General features: G+C 48.8%; 2 protein-coding genes across 5 annotated transcripts; one reads left to right on the top strand and one right to left on the bottom strand.

Annotated features, from left to right (window-relative positions):
• The first annotated feature begins 5,060 nt into the window (after window positions 1-5,060).
• Window positions 5,061-7,634, top strand: Tssk4 (testis specific serine kinase 4). Of its 4 annotated transcripts, none has more exons than XM_059274415.1 (4): window positions 5,061-5,517; window positions 5,893-6,062; window positions 6,577-6,970; window positions 7,407-7,634. In XM_059274415.1, the coding sequence occupies exons 1-4, from the start codon at window positions 5,293-5,295 to the stop codon at window positions 7,587-7,589; spliced, it is 972 nt and encodes a 323-aa protein (XP_059130398.1). In that variant the 5' UTR covers window positions 5,061-5,292; the 3' UTR covers window positions 7,590-7,634. The 4 variants fall into 4 exon arrangements, with proteins under 4 accessions (XP_059130398.1, XP_059130399.1, XP_059130397.1 ...); XM_059274416.1 differs by having other exon boundaries at window positions 5,848-6,062; window positions 7,333-7,524; XM_059274414.1 differs by having other exon boundaries at window positions 5,062-5,517; window positions 5,848-6,062; window positions 6,607-6,970.
• Window positions 7,635-13,417: 5,783 nt separating this feature from the next.
• Window positions 13,418-14,803, bottom strand: Mdp1 (magnesium dependent phosphatase 1). Its single transcript, XM_059273602.1, has 6 exons — window positions 14,658-14,803; window positions 14,487-14,547; window positions 14,307-14,417; window positions 13,970-14,077; window positions 13,788-13,873; window positions 13,418-13,634 (listed from the first exon to the last, which is right to left on the bottom strand). The coding sequence occupies exons 1-6, from the start codon at window positions 14,692-14,694 to the stop codon at window positions 13,543-13,545; spliced, it is 495 nt and encodes a 164-aa protein (XP_059129585.1). The 5' UTR covers window positions 14,695-14,803; the 3' UTR covers window positions 13,418-13,542.
• Window positions 14,804-15,437: the final 634 nt, after the last annotated feature.

Here is a 15,437-nt window from a genome sequence, read left to right as displayed (position 1 = left end):
GAGGCAGAGCCCTTGACCCTTTCACCCTGTAAACATCCTATACAAACATCCTGTTAGCTTGCCCCACCTTATGCAGATGACAGCTTCTTGCTCCCCTCACCCTACAGGAGCTATATAAACCCTCCTGGAGAAAAATAAAGTTGCACCTTGATCAGAATCTAGACTTGGTGTATTTCCTTGTATCTCCTGTCCCTATCATTCCGTCCTTAGGGTGGTCGAGAGAACCCGTTGAAGCCCTGCGGGCGGGGCAGCTCTCAACACTGTATGTTTCTATAAGTTGTGTTTTCAAAACTCTCAGGCTCTCGGTCCTGCCCTGCACACTGGCTCATTTTACAAACCACCTCCTAGTCCTTCTTTACAACCCGTACTTCTCAGACATTGGATAGGAATGTATGGGTGTGTGTACAGGTATGTGTAGGTCAACTATGCTGGCTCCCTGATGTTTGGCCAGTGAGCTCCAGGGGTCTCCCTGCTTGTGCTTCCCTAGCCCTGGGGTCACAAGTGCACACTAATACCCAGCTGCTTTTTTTTTTTTGTATTTCGAGACAAGGTTTCTCTGTGTAGCTTTGTGCCTTTCCTGGAACTCACTTGGTAACCCAGGATGGCCTCGAACTCACAAAGATCCGCCTGCCTCTGCCTCCCAAGTGCTGGGATTAAAGGCGTGCGCCACCACCGCCTGGCAATACCCAGCTTCTTAATGAGTGCTAGGAATCTAACTCAGGGCTGGATGCTTATGCAGCAAGTAGTTTACTGACTAAGGATTTTTCCAGCCCCATCTTCTCAAACATCTGTCATCCCTCGACTGTTCTGTTGGCCTATAAGGCAGGTGATGTAAGATAAGCAATCACGGCCAGTTGTAGCAGTGTGTGCATAGAATCCCAGTGCTCGGGAGGCTAAAACAGTAGGATGTGGAGACTGAGTCCAGCCAAGACTAAAGAGAGACATTCAAAATCAAGAGATCCTAAGTTCTGAAAGAAAAGCAGGAATTTGCCAGAAACACTAAAAAAGGAGAAAAGAAAATGGAGAAGTATTTCTCTTTGCCTGGAGCATTATGTGGATGTGTGCTGAGCTGGCCTGGAATTGGACCTGGTGGCACAGGCCTGTAATCCTCACTGCTGCGCAGGCCAAGACGATTCTCTTACTGCAGGTTTGGTGCCTGCCTGGTCAACTTAGAAAAAGAAAAAAGAAGCTGGTGTATAGCTCGTAATCTCATTTATTTGCCTGGCATGTGAGAGGCTGTAGATTCAACCCCTGGCACTTATGTACCCACTGAAGCAGAAACTGAAATTCTGAATTCAAGGCCAGCTTGGGATACATAGTGATACCCTTTTTGAAAAAAACAAAAACCAAAATCCACAAACAAAACCAAACAACAAAAGAAAGTCCGAGTCTCATGGAACTGTGTTACACTTGTGAGCCACCATGTGGGTGACTATGATGAGTAAGTATGTGGTGGAGAGATGGGATATCGAGCAGTGGAGAGCCTGGGCCTCAGGAAGAGGGGTGGAACTGGAGGCCAGAGGTGTCCTGATGTGAGAGGCCTGCACTACCACCTGAGGCCATGTCTGAGTCCTTGGCCCTCCTGCAGCTGGGAGCTGTGCTGATGTTGATGTAACAAGGCTTGTGTTACCACCAAAGGCCATCTGGATGTCTGTGGTCTGGGCTGCTGTCTGAAGCTATGGTGACATCCCAGGGCCTTGCTGAGCTGGCCTCACCCCTCACCTGGGCAGTGAGGGAGAGCTGGCACCCGTGCGTGGGCACAGGAGAGCTAGTGGGCTAATTAACTCAGCTACCCCCAGGCTTTGAGCTGGCCTACCCCAGTATCTATTCCATCTATGAGCTGCTGGAACTTGTGTAGGGCCCGGTCCTGCAGAACCATAGCTGCAGGATCTCCCTGGCTCTGGGCAACAGGATATCCGAGAGGAGTCTTAGTGAGGGTCCAGTATTGACGGTGTAGCAGAAGCCAGAGGCCTCGAACCAGACTAACAACTCACTGCAGTGAACATTTGTAACTAAGATGTTTGGGCAAAAGGGTCTACTGCATGACACACTGCAGCTTCCAGTGCCAGGACAACTATCAATATGTGATGGAGAGACGGGAGAGACCAGAGGAGCAGAGTGGTCCACACACAGCAGGACTGGAGACGTGACGGCTGTGACGTGACACGGAGGGGCTGCGGTTGACAGGAGCAGGTCATGCCCAGAGGGGTCGGCAAGATGGTTGGCTTTTTTTTTTTTTTTGTGGGGGAGGTTATAAGGGAGGAGGGCAGATATGGAAAGACTGGGAAATGAGGGGGGTTAGGGTCCATCAGGTGAAATTCTCGAATCAATTAAAAAATTTGTTTTTTTTTTTTTTTTTAAAGCACATAGCTATAACTCAGAATTTGAGAAGTAGAAGGATTTCAATTTTGAGGCTAGTCTAGGATACATATTGAGACCCTAGACCCCATATTAAAGGGACAAAATTGGGGGCTGGAGAGATGGCTCAGTGGTTAAGAGCACTGGCTGTTCTTCCAGAGGTCCTGAGTTCAATTCCCAGCACTCACATGGTGGCTCACAACCATCTGTAATGAGATTTGGTGCCCTCTTCTGGCCTGCAAGGACTCACGCAGACAGAACACTATGTACAATAAATAAATCTTAAAAAAAAAAATTTTTAAAAAAAGGACAAAATTGGAGAGGCAGAGTTATCATAGGGCTGAAGTAAAGAAAGTGGCCAGCAAACAAACAAAAAAACAAACAAGCCAGGCAGTGGTGGCGCATGCCTTTAATCCCAGCACTCGGGAGGCAGAGCCAGGCGGATCTCTGTGAGTTCAAGGCCAGCCTGGTCTACAGAGCGAGATCCAGGACAGGCACCAAAACTATACAGAGAAACCCTGTCTCGGAGGGAAAAAAAAGAAAGAAATTGGCCAGCGTGGTGGGCCTTTAATCCCAGCACTTGTAAGACAGAGAGGCAGGTGGATCTCTGTGAGTTCAAGGCCAGCCTCAGCTACAAAGTGAGTTCCAGGATAGCCAGGGCTACACAGAGAAACCGGTTTTTTTGTTTGTTTGTTTTTGTTTTTTTGTTTTTGTTTTTGTTTTTAAAGTCTGAGGTTGGGGAGAAGGCTTTATGGGTAAGATGGCTTCCTCTGCCAGCATGAAGACCTGAGTTCAAAACCTCAGTAGCCATGCAAAAAGCAAAAAGCATGGCTGCATATGCTTGTAAGCCCAGAATTGGTGATAAAGATAAATGGATCCAGAGGTTGGCCAGCCACACTAGCCAAAATGTCAAGCTTCCAGTTCCTTAGCAGACCCTGTCTCAAGGCTATAAGGAAGAGTAATAGGAAGACACCAATGTCCTGCTCTGGCCTCTGCATACATGGGCACATTTGTCCACACATGAAAGCTTCAACCAGAGGGGAGTCGCAGGCATGCAAGAGATTAATTGACTGGTAGAGAGTTGTGCTAAGCAGGCATGGCAGTGGGTACAGAAGTGAGTGCATTATTTTATGAGTATGGTGTGTGGGTAATTTCGTGTACAAGAAAGTGTACCTGTGTTCATATGGCGGCCAAGGGAAGACATCAGCTGTCCTCCATCCTTCTTTGCGTTCCTCCTTTGAGGCAAAGTCTAACTGAATCTGAAGTTTGCACTTCTGGCATAGGCTGGAAGTCAGCAAACCCCAGCGATCCTCTTGTGCCCACCTTATTCAGTGCTGGGAATGCACCTGGCTTTGTTTGTTTGTTTTTTTTTTTCCTGAGGCAGCATTTCTCTGTGTAGCCCTGGCTGTCCTGGAATTCACTCTGTAGACCCGGCTGGCCTTGAACTCACAGAGATCCACCTGGCACCTGGCTTTTTTGTAGATCCTGGGAATGAACTACAGTCTTCATGTTTGCAGGACAAACAACCTTAACTCCTTAGCCATCTCTCTAGACCAGTCAAGTGCATTAAGAACGAGACATTTAGGCTGAAGAGACAGGACGTAGGCGCCATGATGTTTGATATCTACATTCAGGACAACACGGAAGTCTAAGCGAAGGGAACAGTTGAGTTTTGGAGGTTAGTTTGAGGTGCAGAGAGAAGACATGTTCCTGTGACATTCAGTGAGCAAACAGACCTTGAACTCCAGTGAGTATCTGGGATGGAACTGACCCAAGGAGCCATCAGCATAAATGTGATAACTGAAGCCTGGGGGGGGGGGGTGAGACCCATAAGAGAGGATGGGAGGGTCTGAGGAAATCAGGCTTGTGACGGAATTTTGGGGATGTGATTAAAGGATAAATAGACGGGGGCGGGGAACGTGGGTCGATGGTCGAGTGCTGGCCTAGCATACAAAAGGCCCTAGGTTTGATCAGCAGTGAAAACAAACAAAACTGAGAAATGATGATGCTCCTGTGGAAGAATGGCTGAAAGGATGGGAAGAAAACAAGAATATTCCAGATCATGTAAAGCATGACTGCAGTTCAAGATTGAACTCTTAGACTGTACTTCAATACCTTGCAGTCCTGTATACACGTGTTTCTCATGCTGGACTGCAAAATCTGCTGGCCTTGTTCATTAGTTTACCCTAGTATATTCTGCATGTTATTTAGCACATGGTAGCTAGTAAAATAAAGGGGCCACAGGGGATGCTCACCAGATTGTGTAAAGTGCCTTTCCTAATGAGTATGTTCTGTTGTTGCCTTTTTTTTTTTTTGTTTGTTTTTTTTTTAAAGATTTATTTATTATGTATACAGAAGAGGGCGCCAAATCTCATACAGATGGTTGTGAGCCACCATGTGGGTGCTGGGAATTGAACTCAGGACCTCTGGAAGAGCAGTCGGTGCTCTTAACCTCTGAGCCATCTCTCCAGCCCTTTTTTGGTTTTTTTTTTTGAGACAGGGTTTCTCTGTGTAGCTTTGTGCCTTTCCTGGGACTCACTTGGTAGCCCAGGCTGGCCTCGAACTCACAGAGATCCGCCTGGCTCTGCCTCCCAAGTGCTGGATTAAAGGCGTATGAGTATGTTCTAAACTGCACTTCATTTCAAGCTTTGTGGCCAATGATGAATAAAAGGGGGATGGAACTTGGGACCTTGGAAGTTCTGTAACTAAGACATGGAAGTAGCAACAGCTAGCCAAGACAAAAAGAATGTTCCTTTCTTTCCCCTTCCAAGTTCTTAGTGAAGGGCTGAACCCAGGATCCCAGACTTGTGTGACTAGGTAAATATTAGGAGACTAACTTCACTTTGGTACCCTCCCTTCAGTGGCCTCAAGGTGGCTTCTCGGGAGACAGAGGCTTCTAAGCACCAAAGCGCTCCACTGCGCAAGCCTAACATCATGGGGAAGGGAGACACTTCGGAAACAACATCAATCACCCCAGCCTACCGCTCTGTCATGGAGGAGTACGGTTATGAGGTGGGCAAGGTCATCGGCCATGGCTCCTACGGAACAGTCTATGAGGCTTACTACACAAAGCAGAAGGTCATGGTGGCTGTCAAGATCATCTCAAAGAAGAAGGCCTCCGATGACTACCTTAACAAGTTCCTACCGCGTGAGATACAGGTCAGAAAGGGAGCTGAAAGAGGGAACTGAGGCTTATGAATAAGCTCCTTGAGGTATCTTAGGGGTAAACTATAGAAAGGGCTTGATCCAGAAACCTCCAAACCAGAACTGAAAGTCTTAGGTAGGAAAACCCTGTAATGTATATACACATGACCTCTTTCCTATGTACAAACATCCAGCCCACTATCCATCCCCCTGAGTTAAAATGCAAAATGGAATTTACCCAGACAGCCCTGATTCTGTTGCAAAGTTGTAAGTAGCAATGGGAGAGCAGAGAGGCCAGCACAGCCAGCGTTTGCCAGGCTTGATGGTTCCCTCTTTCGGGATCAGGTAATGAAAGTCTTACGGCACAAGTACCTCATCAACTTCTACCAGGCCATCGAGACCACGTCCCGGGTATACATCATTCTGGAGCTGGCTCAGGGCGGTGATGTCCTCGAGTGGATCCAACGATACGGGGCCTGCTCTGAGACCCTTGCCGGCAAGTGGTTCTCCCAGATGGCCTTGGGCATCGCCTACCTGCACAGCAAGGGCATCGTGCACCGGTGAGGAGAGTCACCGGACCGGGCTTTGGGCACTCAAGGGGGCTGTATGCATATTGCCCATTTTCTGCCCTTTCCTCTTGACTTCTCTCAATATCTAAGTCCACTTGTTCGCCATACTGTAATCACCTGGTCAAGGACACTTGCACCCACTGTGTGGGAGCACTTTATACCCAGTGGTGAACTAGTGGCCTCAGGTACCATCCTCTCTCCCTTTTGGGCTCTGTTCACAACTCCATGGCTTTGGATCTTCTTTTTTTTTTTTTTTTTTTTTGAGATAGGATTTCTCTATGTAGCCTTAGCTGTCCTGGATCTCACTCCGTAGACCAGGCTGGCCTCGAATTCAGAGATCCGCCTGCCTCTGCCTCCCGAGTGCTGGGATTAAAGGCGTGCGCCACCGCCGCCCGGCCCCTCTTTAATTCTCATAGACACCTCCCCCCCTCTCAGCCTGTCCTCAGCTCTAGTCTCTGACCCCTTCCCTTTCAGCTCCCGGTCTAATACTAAGCCCTCTCCCCAGCCTGACCCCCAGCCTTTCTGCTGCTGGTAGGGACTTAAAGTTGGAGAACCTGTTACTGGACAAGCGGGAGAATGTGAAGATATCGGACTTTGGCTTCGCCAAGATGGTGCCTTCTAGCCAGCCTGTGCGTAGTAGCTCTTCCTACCGCCAAATGAGCTGTCTTTCTCACCTCAGCCAGACCTACTGTGGCAGCTTTGCTTATGCCTGCCCGGAGATCTTGCTAGGCTTGCCCTACAACCCTTTCCTGTCTGACACCTGGAGCATGGGCGTCATCCTCTACACTCTAGTGGTTGCACGTCTGCCCTTTGATGACACCAATCTCAAGAAGCTGCTGAGAGAGACCCAGAAGGAGGTCACTGTCCCAGCTAACCTCAACATCTCCCAGGAATGCAAGGTGCTGGCTCCCCCAGGAGGGCTGAGGCCTTAGGGATGACCCATGGGGAGGGGAAGTAAATACTGAATTTAGGCCTCCCAACTCCCACCCCCACCCCCCATCCCCCCGGGGGGGGGGCGCTTTTCTCATGCTAGAGCCATCTCTAGTTCCTACCCAAAATGTCAAGGAGGGCTCAAGAGGGTCTAACCACCGAGCTTCAAACCTTAAATATGCTTGATAGTTAGGTTCCAGTATTGAGCCCTTTGGGGCAAAAGGGATCACACAAAGAGCTCTTCTCGTTTCTTGCAGGGGTCCTGCGTAAAACCAGGGCCCCAGCCCCTTCCACCAGAGTAGTGTGATGGGCTATCCTACTTCTTTCTTAGGTCCAGCTGTTCACTGCCTGTGTGGCCCAAAGAGGGGGCACGCTCAGCCAAGCCCTCTCTCTCCCCTGCCCTAGAACCTGATCCTCCAGTTGCTACGCCAAGCTGCCAAGCGCGCCACTATCCTGGATGTCCTCAAGGACCCCTGGATGCTCAAGTTCCAGCCCGAGCAACCCACGAATGAGATCAAACTGCTCGAGGCCATGTATCAGCCTGTCAGCGCCCCTAACCGGCACCAATCCTTGGAAATCACAGCTTGAAGATGGCTGAGGTGGGGGGCCAAGGAGAAAATCAGGAGGCTCTGGGGGGGAAATCTTTTATATAAAAATAAAGCTAATTAGTTTCATCATGAAGGGTCAAAGACATTCTTTCCTCAACAGAGTCTTAATGGAGAACATACTAAAGGTGGATTTCTGCCCCAAGCCTGGAACCCTTACTCTTGACACATGTAAAAGTTAATGACATTGACTTGGGGAAGCTTTACTATGCCAACTACGTTTGTGGCTCTTATTTCACATTTTTGTTCTCTAATGTTCTAGCAGCAGATGGGACAAGGAGGGGAAAGCCTGGCTTGTTCTGTTGGACTCTGGCTCTGCCCATTTACATGTTCAAAGCAATAGCATTGTTCTTTCTGTTTTGTGTCTACTCCCAACTTTGGGTAAAAGTTTTCACTGGAAAGAGGAGCTAGCAAAGGAGCAGGACAGCCTGTTTCTCGATGCTCAGGCTGCCTGCTGACATAATCCACAGAAACGTTAGGGCTTACTTAGTGTCTTGGTGCGCTTTCCTCCGGTAACACTTCAACCACTCCTGAAAGAATGCTGGGGACCCAGGGCTCCTAGATACTGAAGTAACAGAGTTCAAGCCCAGCCTCATGAACTGTGGGTTCTGGATAAAGGAGAGCTAGTTACCCCTACAGAAGAAAAATAAATAAATAAATAAATAAATAAATAAATAAATAAATAAATAAATAAAAGGGTGTGCCACTACCACCTGGCCAATGGCCATTTCTTTTCTTTTTTTTTTTGTTTTTTGAGACAGGGTTTCTCTGTGTAGATTTGCGCCTTTCCTGGAACTCACTTGGTAGCCCAGGCTGGCCTCGAACTCACAGAGATCCGCCTGGCTCTGCCTCCCGAGTGCTGGGATTAAAGGCGTGCGCCACCACCGCCCGGCCATGGCCATTTCCTAACCTCAGGCACTAGGCTCCTCTATGACGAAAGAAACTGAAAGGTAGGAGAACACAGTCGGAGACGTCGGAAATGACCATTCATTTCCTCAGCTCCCGTTCTTCACTCATCACTTGTCACTGCTGAAAACAAGGCTCTAAGAAGCAGCAGGAAGAACCTCAGGTACAGACAAGACCTGCAGACACTAGGGATCCATCTACCCAGTTTTACTGGAGACAAAAATCAGTCTTCCACTACCAAAAAGAGGGAGCCCAGGGGCTCCTTCTGCAGCAAGACCCTTCTTCAAAGCTCAGCCAAAGAGGGGAGAACAATGGGCCCTTCTGTCACACTGCCACCTCAGCAGAAAAGCCCCAAGCCACGTTCCCTCCGTTAGCTAGCCCATTAGCGCTCAGTGTTTTGCACCCCAAGATGCAGTAGGAAGACACCCCAAACTCTCAGGACACCCCACCTGCCAATTGTGCTTCTTTGTCTTTGTCCTTTCTGGAAGCTTGGGGAAGAAGGAAGTATCAAAGGCTTCGAACTTTCATCCAGCTCCTGCTCTGACACCTACAGGCTGCTGAATCGTCCCTCTCCAGCAAAAACAAGACAAAACCAAAGATGTGCTCCTTGTGCTTGATGACGCTCATTCCCACAGCAGCCCAGCACCAATGGGAAAAACAAACACTAGCACTTGCATTTGCATCCCTAAATGAGGACCCACAGCTTGCTGAGGGGAGCACAGGCTGGATTCGGATTTCAGTCCCCACTTCCTTTCAGTCAGATGCTGTCATGTAGTCAGCAGTCTGGATACCCGAAGCAGCAGCTTCTTCTGCCTGGCTCCTCTGTGACTCGACAGATAATACAGACAGTAATAAGAAGACAGTAACCTTCCCAACTATCTGTCACCCTCTCAAGTCTTCAACGAAGTGTTCTGGGTACCTGGCCCTGCAGGCAGACCTGTGTAAGGTACCTAGACAATCTGACCAGGGGTTCTCCCTCCTTGCTGCCCACACTTCACACTCCTGAGTTACTTCCTCTTGCTCCAGATCCTCTAGATCTTGCAGCAATTCATCCTGGACACACGATGACAGGACTGGCCAAGACAAAGAAGCCAACCAGTCCCCGAAGAGCACGCTTTGGAAATTCCCTCCCAAGGTTGTTCCGAGAGTCTCTCTTGTGTTTCCTTCTGAACGGTCCATGACTTTTTCCAAAATTCTCTGACCTCCTCACCCGGTCACCCCATCCACACCATCTCCAGAACCCATAGGGCAAGGAATGGCATCTGACATGTGCTGGGCCAGCTCCTGCTGTCCTGCAATGTCACCCAGCAGTTCCTCTACCTTGTCAATGTCATGAAGAACAAGACACACTGCCAAGGACTCAGGGGGCACCCTCCCTCCAGCTCCAACCCTCCCATCCCCCTAATCATCATTGGCTTTCTCATCTCACACAAATGAAGCCTTTCCAGCATATGGCCTCACGCTGGATTTCACGCTCCTTCCCTTTAAAAAGCTTTAAAAACGAATGGATTTTTCTCACCTAGAATGCCCTGGCCAGCAAGAGGATCTTTCATGAAGAACGCAAGGAGGTACTCTAACCATCAGATGTATTCTATTTGAGAAGCTTTAGAAATCCGAAGTAAGGGCTGGAGAGAAGACGCGGTGAAAAGGACGCAAGCTTGGTTCCCAGGACCCACATGAGGCAGCTCACAGGCGCCTGGTAACTCCAGCTCCAGAGGACCCAACACCTTCCTCTGGTTTCTGTGGACACCCGCGCACACACTGCACAAACACACATAGACACGCACATATACACATAAATGAAATCTTAAAAAACAAAAACCGAGCTGGAGAGATGGCTCAGCGGTTAAGAGCACTGGCTGTTCTTCCAGAGGTCCTGAGTTCGATTCCCAGCAACCACATGATGGCTCACAGCCATCTGTAATGAGATCTGGTGCCCTCTTCTGGCCTGCAGGCATATATGCAGACAGAGGACTGTATATAATAAATAAATCTTAAAAAAAACACCTCAGAAGACAAAGAGGCAGGCAGATCTCTGTCAGTTTGAGGTTGGACTGGTCTACATAGAAAGTTCTATGGCAGCCAGGGCTACATAGTCCCTGTCTCAAAAAAAAAAGACAACCCCCCCCCCACACACACACAGCACTTAAACAAAACAAAAGCAAAAACAAAAAGAAAAGAAAGTCTTGCAAAGAACCCATTGGTTCCCAACACCCACATCTGACAAGTCGAGACCACCTGTCACTCCAGCGCCAGGGGATCTAATAGCCTCTTTTGGTCTATGTGAGCGCCTGCACTCATGTGTACATACCCGCCCCCCTCACACACAATGAATATGTATGTAATTTTTTTTTTTTTTTTTGGTTTTTCGAGACAGGGTTTCTCTGTGTAGTTTTGCGCCTTTCCTGGAACTCACTTTTTAGACCAGGCTGGCCTTGAACTCACAGAGACCCTCCTGCCTCTGCCTCCCAAATACTGGGATTAAAGGCATGAGCCACCACCGCCCGGCAGTATGTAATCTTAAAAATAAATTCAAAGTATCGACACAAGCCACGCTCCTAGTGCCCAGGTCCCCTTCTACATTGGTGGCATTCTCAATGGCCTCTGGCTGAACATCCAGGGTGGACAACCTCCCATCAGTTTGTGCCAGCTTCTGTTCTAACCTTTTCTTTCTCCACAAAGCCTGCAGGGTGGCCGATGCAGCCCGCACCCTGAACATCAGAGTCAGAAGTACCCACTTCCCCCTGGACCCTCCCCAGCACCCTTCTTCTTCATTACTTTGCTTATTCTTGGTCTCATGCTTTCTGGCTGTTTATCACTCCGGTTGAATCTTCTGCTCCAGAAATTCCTGTTTGATCAGAAGATCTTCTGTCTTCTTCAGTTTCGATATTGCTTCTTCAGGAGTTAGACTCCTCTCTTCCCTCAAGAGTCCGATGGAGCAGACCTATATTGTGTGGGTGGAAAGTATTAGCCACCAATCAGTGAATACACAGTATATGCTAGGCATTACCACGACTGCTCATCTCTAAACGATTCTCTACAATGAATGTATCAGTATCACTCAACAAATGTGGTAACAAGCACAAAGATGTAAACTTTTTTTTTTTTTTTTTTTGTCTAGAGTCATAACTAGTAGGTTGAGTAAATTAAGTAGTAGTCAAAACATTGTGCTGGGTAAGATGGAACAAACCTATAATCCCGGTACTTGGGAACTGAGGCAGGAAGATTGCTGCAAGTTTCAGGCCAGCCTGGACTACACGAATTCAAGTCAGCCAAGGCTGTATATAGCAAGACCCTGTCTCAAAACGCAAAACAAAGCAAAAAAGGAGCAATCAGACTCCAGAGCCCATGTTCTTTTGCTCTTTTTTTAAAATCATATTTATTTTTAATTTTCTGTGCATTGGTGTTTTGCCTGCAAATATCTATGTAAAGGTGTCAGATCCCCTGGAACTGGAGTTGTGAACTGCCATGTGGGTGCTAGGAACTGAGTTGTGAACTGCTATGTGGGTGCTAGGAATTGAACCCTGGTCCCCTGGAAGAACAGCCAGTGCTCTTAACCACTGAGTCATCTCTCCAGCCCCTCATTTGCTCTTCTGAACTTCATTTCAAGTCACATTTTATGACCATTGTCCCACTTGTTGTCTTAGATGTCAAAGATCCTGCTCTACATGCTCAAACTAAAGGATGTACAAGGGACTGGGGTGCCAGCAAGAGAATGTGACTTCAATTTCTTCCTCCATCTTCTATAGTTGAATGATAACCTTTGCACCTAAAAACCTCTGCCTGCTTAAAGTCCTCCCATACGCTCTTCATTGCCAACAGGATAAAAATAAAAATCCTTCTGGAATATACAAGGTCTTTGATGATCTGTTTACCCCACCATCAATGCTTTTACATCCTGTCCTTTTTACACCCTCACATCCCACAATCTCAAAACGGCCAGAAGTTCTATTTTCACTAAACTATTGTACTCCTGCTTCTGGAAGGTTCCTTCCCAGAGTTACCTCAGCGCTGCACCTGGCAAACGGTTAGCCTTTCTGAACAGTGTCCAGAGCTTACTTCTCTGCTGTCTTGGGCTTGTCAGGGTCCTCCCCACCACCGAGTTACCACCCTATACTGCCAATGACTTTTGCTAGACACACCCACACCACCAAATATGAGTTTAAAGGAGATCGTCTTTCTTCTTCACTTCAGACCTCTTTTACTCACACCAAGTAAGCTGCAATACTTTAGAAAAGACTGGAAGCAGTCGCCAGAAATCAATTCCTCCGACCCTGTGCCCAGGGAGCTAACAATTACCACACCTTCCGCTCACATCCCCACTCAGTCGGGTTCAAGGCAGGCTGGGGCAAGGCAGCTGGCCAAGGTTGACTTTCTGGCACCAAAGAATGCTGAGCTTGGTCAAGCACCGGGTTTTCTGGTCGGCCTGTCTCCTGGTCCTCTTCCCCTCTCGCCAGCACCTCCCGGCGGCCCAGTCTCTCTCCGGCTCACCCCTCCCAAAAAGTCGGCGAGCCCATTCCTTGCCACTTCACCTTTCCCGCTTTCCTCCGAGACTACCTTCAAACTGAGACCGACCTTGGCCAATGCATCCAGGGCATAGCCATGACATCATCAACAGGCGCGACCCAGACCAGGGCGGGACCGAGGGTAGAGCTCGGTCGGTTCACTCCTCTTCAAGTAGACACATTACTCTCTACTACTAAAAAAGGCCGGCCCGACCTTATTCCCAAACTGTGTTAGCTTTATTCCCTACAAGGACACGTGATGCAGTGGAAGACATTGGAGGGGGACTCGGGATGGGTTCCCACGTGAGGGAACAACCTGATGCAGCATAATCTTTCACACTCTGGTCCCCAGAGCCACCAAACCCAGTTTACAGGTTAGAAAAATGGAAACAACCCATACTGTGGTTGTAAAAACCTGACTGTCACACACGGACACTTTAATAAATTACAAATGCATCTGACAAGGCTTTCTTGATTTCTTTTCAGCTTTACACCTCAGATGAGGCTTATCCACAGGGTTAGACCTCAGGGTCCAGCCTGGGCCTTTGCAAATGTCTCTAATCCTTGAGTTAATGTTTGCAGACTCATTCCGTTCTGGATGTGAATGCAGGTAACACCTGGAACAAAAAGAAGTCACATTTACCAGCCTTTCAAGACTCCTCGTTGTTACTCTCATCTGCCATACATTATCCACCCTACGCTTATTTCCCTACATCCTCCTAAGAACCCTCTCTCCTCCTCCTCCCCCACACACCCCCGTGACTCAGTACCAAGTTTGCCCACATCTATAATATTCCGCTTCTCATCATCAAAGAAGACCATCTGAGAGTAAGGAACTCCAGTCTTGTGGCGCAACCTGTGAAAGACAGGGCAGGGGTAACCCAGCTGCAAGCTGGCTACCTGACCCCGTCTGCGCTACTCCTCCCGCTCCCGCGCTTGGTTGTCTGCCTACCTCTCAAAGTGTGCGACCTTGCTACCTGGATAGATTTCCCGGTGAACAAAATATCTGACAAGGTCAAAGAGCTCCAGTAGTTGGTTGGCCCCTTCTATCTCACCTGTCCTGGAAAAAAAAAAAAAAAAAGTGCGATGAGTGGCGTTAGGAGAGTGTGAGAGATGCGGGGTATATGGGGGTAGAGGGACCGATTGCATCATTTAAGAGAACAGAAAGCACAGGATAGAAAACCAACGAACTATTTGGACATTTGCACCTCCTAACTTTGGTGCCCAGAGAGTGACATGCAACTTCCTTATGCGTGGAGATGCGTCAGCAGGACTGTCACTTTTCTTACCGTGAGGCAGCCGCGACCGGCACTCCAAGGCTCTGCAACCGTTCCAAGACTTCCGGCACCTCCGGGTACAGTCGGATGTTCTGGCCCCGCCTATCTCGCACAGTTCCATCGCTGGAGAGGGTGACACATGCTCAGCTCCCGCAAAGTCCCTCCTGACCCCATACCTTCCTGTTGTCTCACCTGCTCTTGTGGAACGGGGGGTCTACGTGTGTATCAACCCAGAAAGGCCAGAGCGTGTAATCTGCGAGAGGAAGGAGGGAGAAGGTTCAACCTGGAGGAGCGCAGACACTTAGCCACCGCCGGGAGTGGAAAAGGGAAGCGCCGCACGAAACTCTCCGGGCTGCTCCTCACCCAGGTCAAAAACCGCAAGCTTTGGCAGCGGCGTCATGATCCGCTCGCAAACCCAAACGGCGCCGAGAGCACCCCAACTCTATGGTGGCCAAGCAGCCCGTGGGCGCGCCACAGAGAACCGGAGACACTCGGGTGCCTAGAGCGTCGCCGCCCGACAGCTCAAGAGCGCCTTCGGAGGCTCTGGAGGGAGGTAACATGCAGCGGGTGACCACGCCTCTCTCCAAGGAACCGGCCACAAAACATGTCTACACCACCCAGCTCACCACTTTGCACTACAGAAGCCACGGAAGCTTTCTGTTTTGCACCTTTATCTTAGAATTGAGACCTCATCAGTTTATTACCCTTCGCTTTGTCTTCACATCAGCATCTTGATAGTATAAAAACCAGCCTTCAGCGACAGTGAAAGCAGAGAACGTAGCAGCATCCGCACCCCGTGGTGTGTACCTTAACCTCAGCTGCACAGGAGGCCTAGCAGGGAGTTACTTGTACCTAGGAACTGAGATCACCGAGGGCAACAAAAATCAGGTCTCACAAAAGGGGTGGAGGGTGTTTGTAAAACCTGAGACGTTCTCCAAGCTAGCTTGAAAGTCCAGCAGAGCATGTCTTCCCTAGGTTTCTACCATCCTCATCAACAGGATGCTGCTATTCCCATCAATACTGTGAAGAAAATTAAGCTTCTAAAAATAAAACATGGTTTTACATGATATGTTTTGCTGTTTATTTGAGACAGACCTCAGGGCTGGCTTGAACTCCTGCCTCAACCTCCCAAATACTGGGATT

The sequence above is a fragment of the Peromyscus eremicus genome, chromosome 9 (genome assembly GCF_949786415.1).
Source record: "Peromyscus eremicus chromosome 9, PerEre_H2_v1, whole genome shotgun sequence".
Taxonomy (NCBI): domain Eukaryota; kingdom Metazoa; phylum Chordata; class Mammalia; order Rodentia; family Cricetidae; genus Peromyscus; species Peromyscus eremicus.
This window is presented reverse-complemented; position numbering and strand designations above follow the sequence as displayed.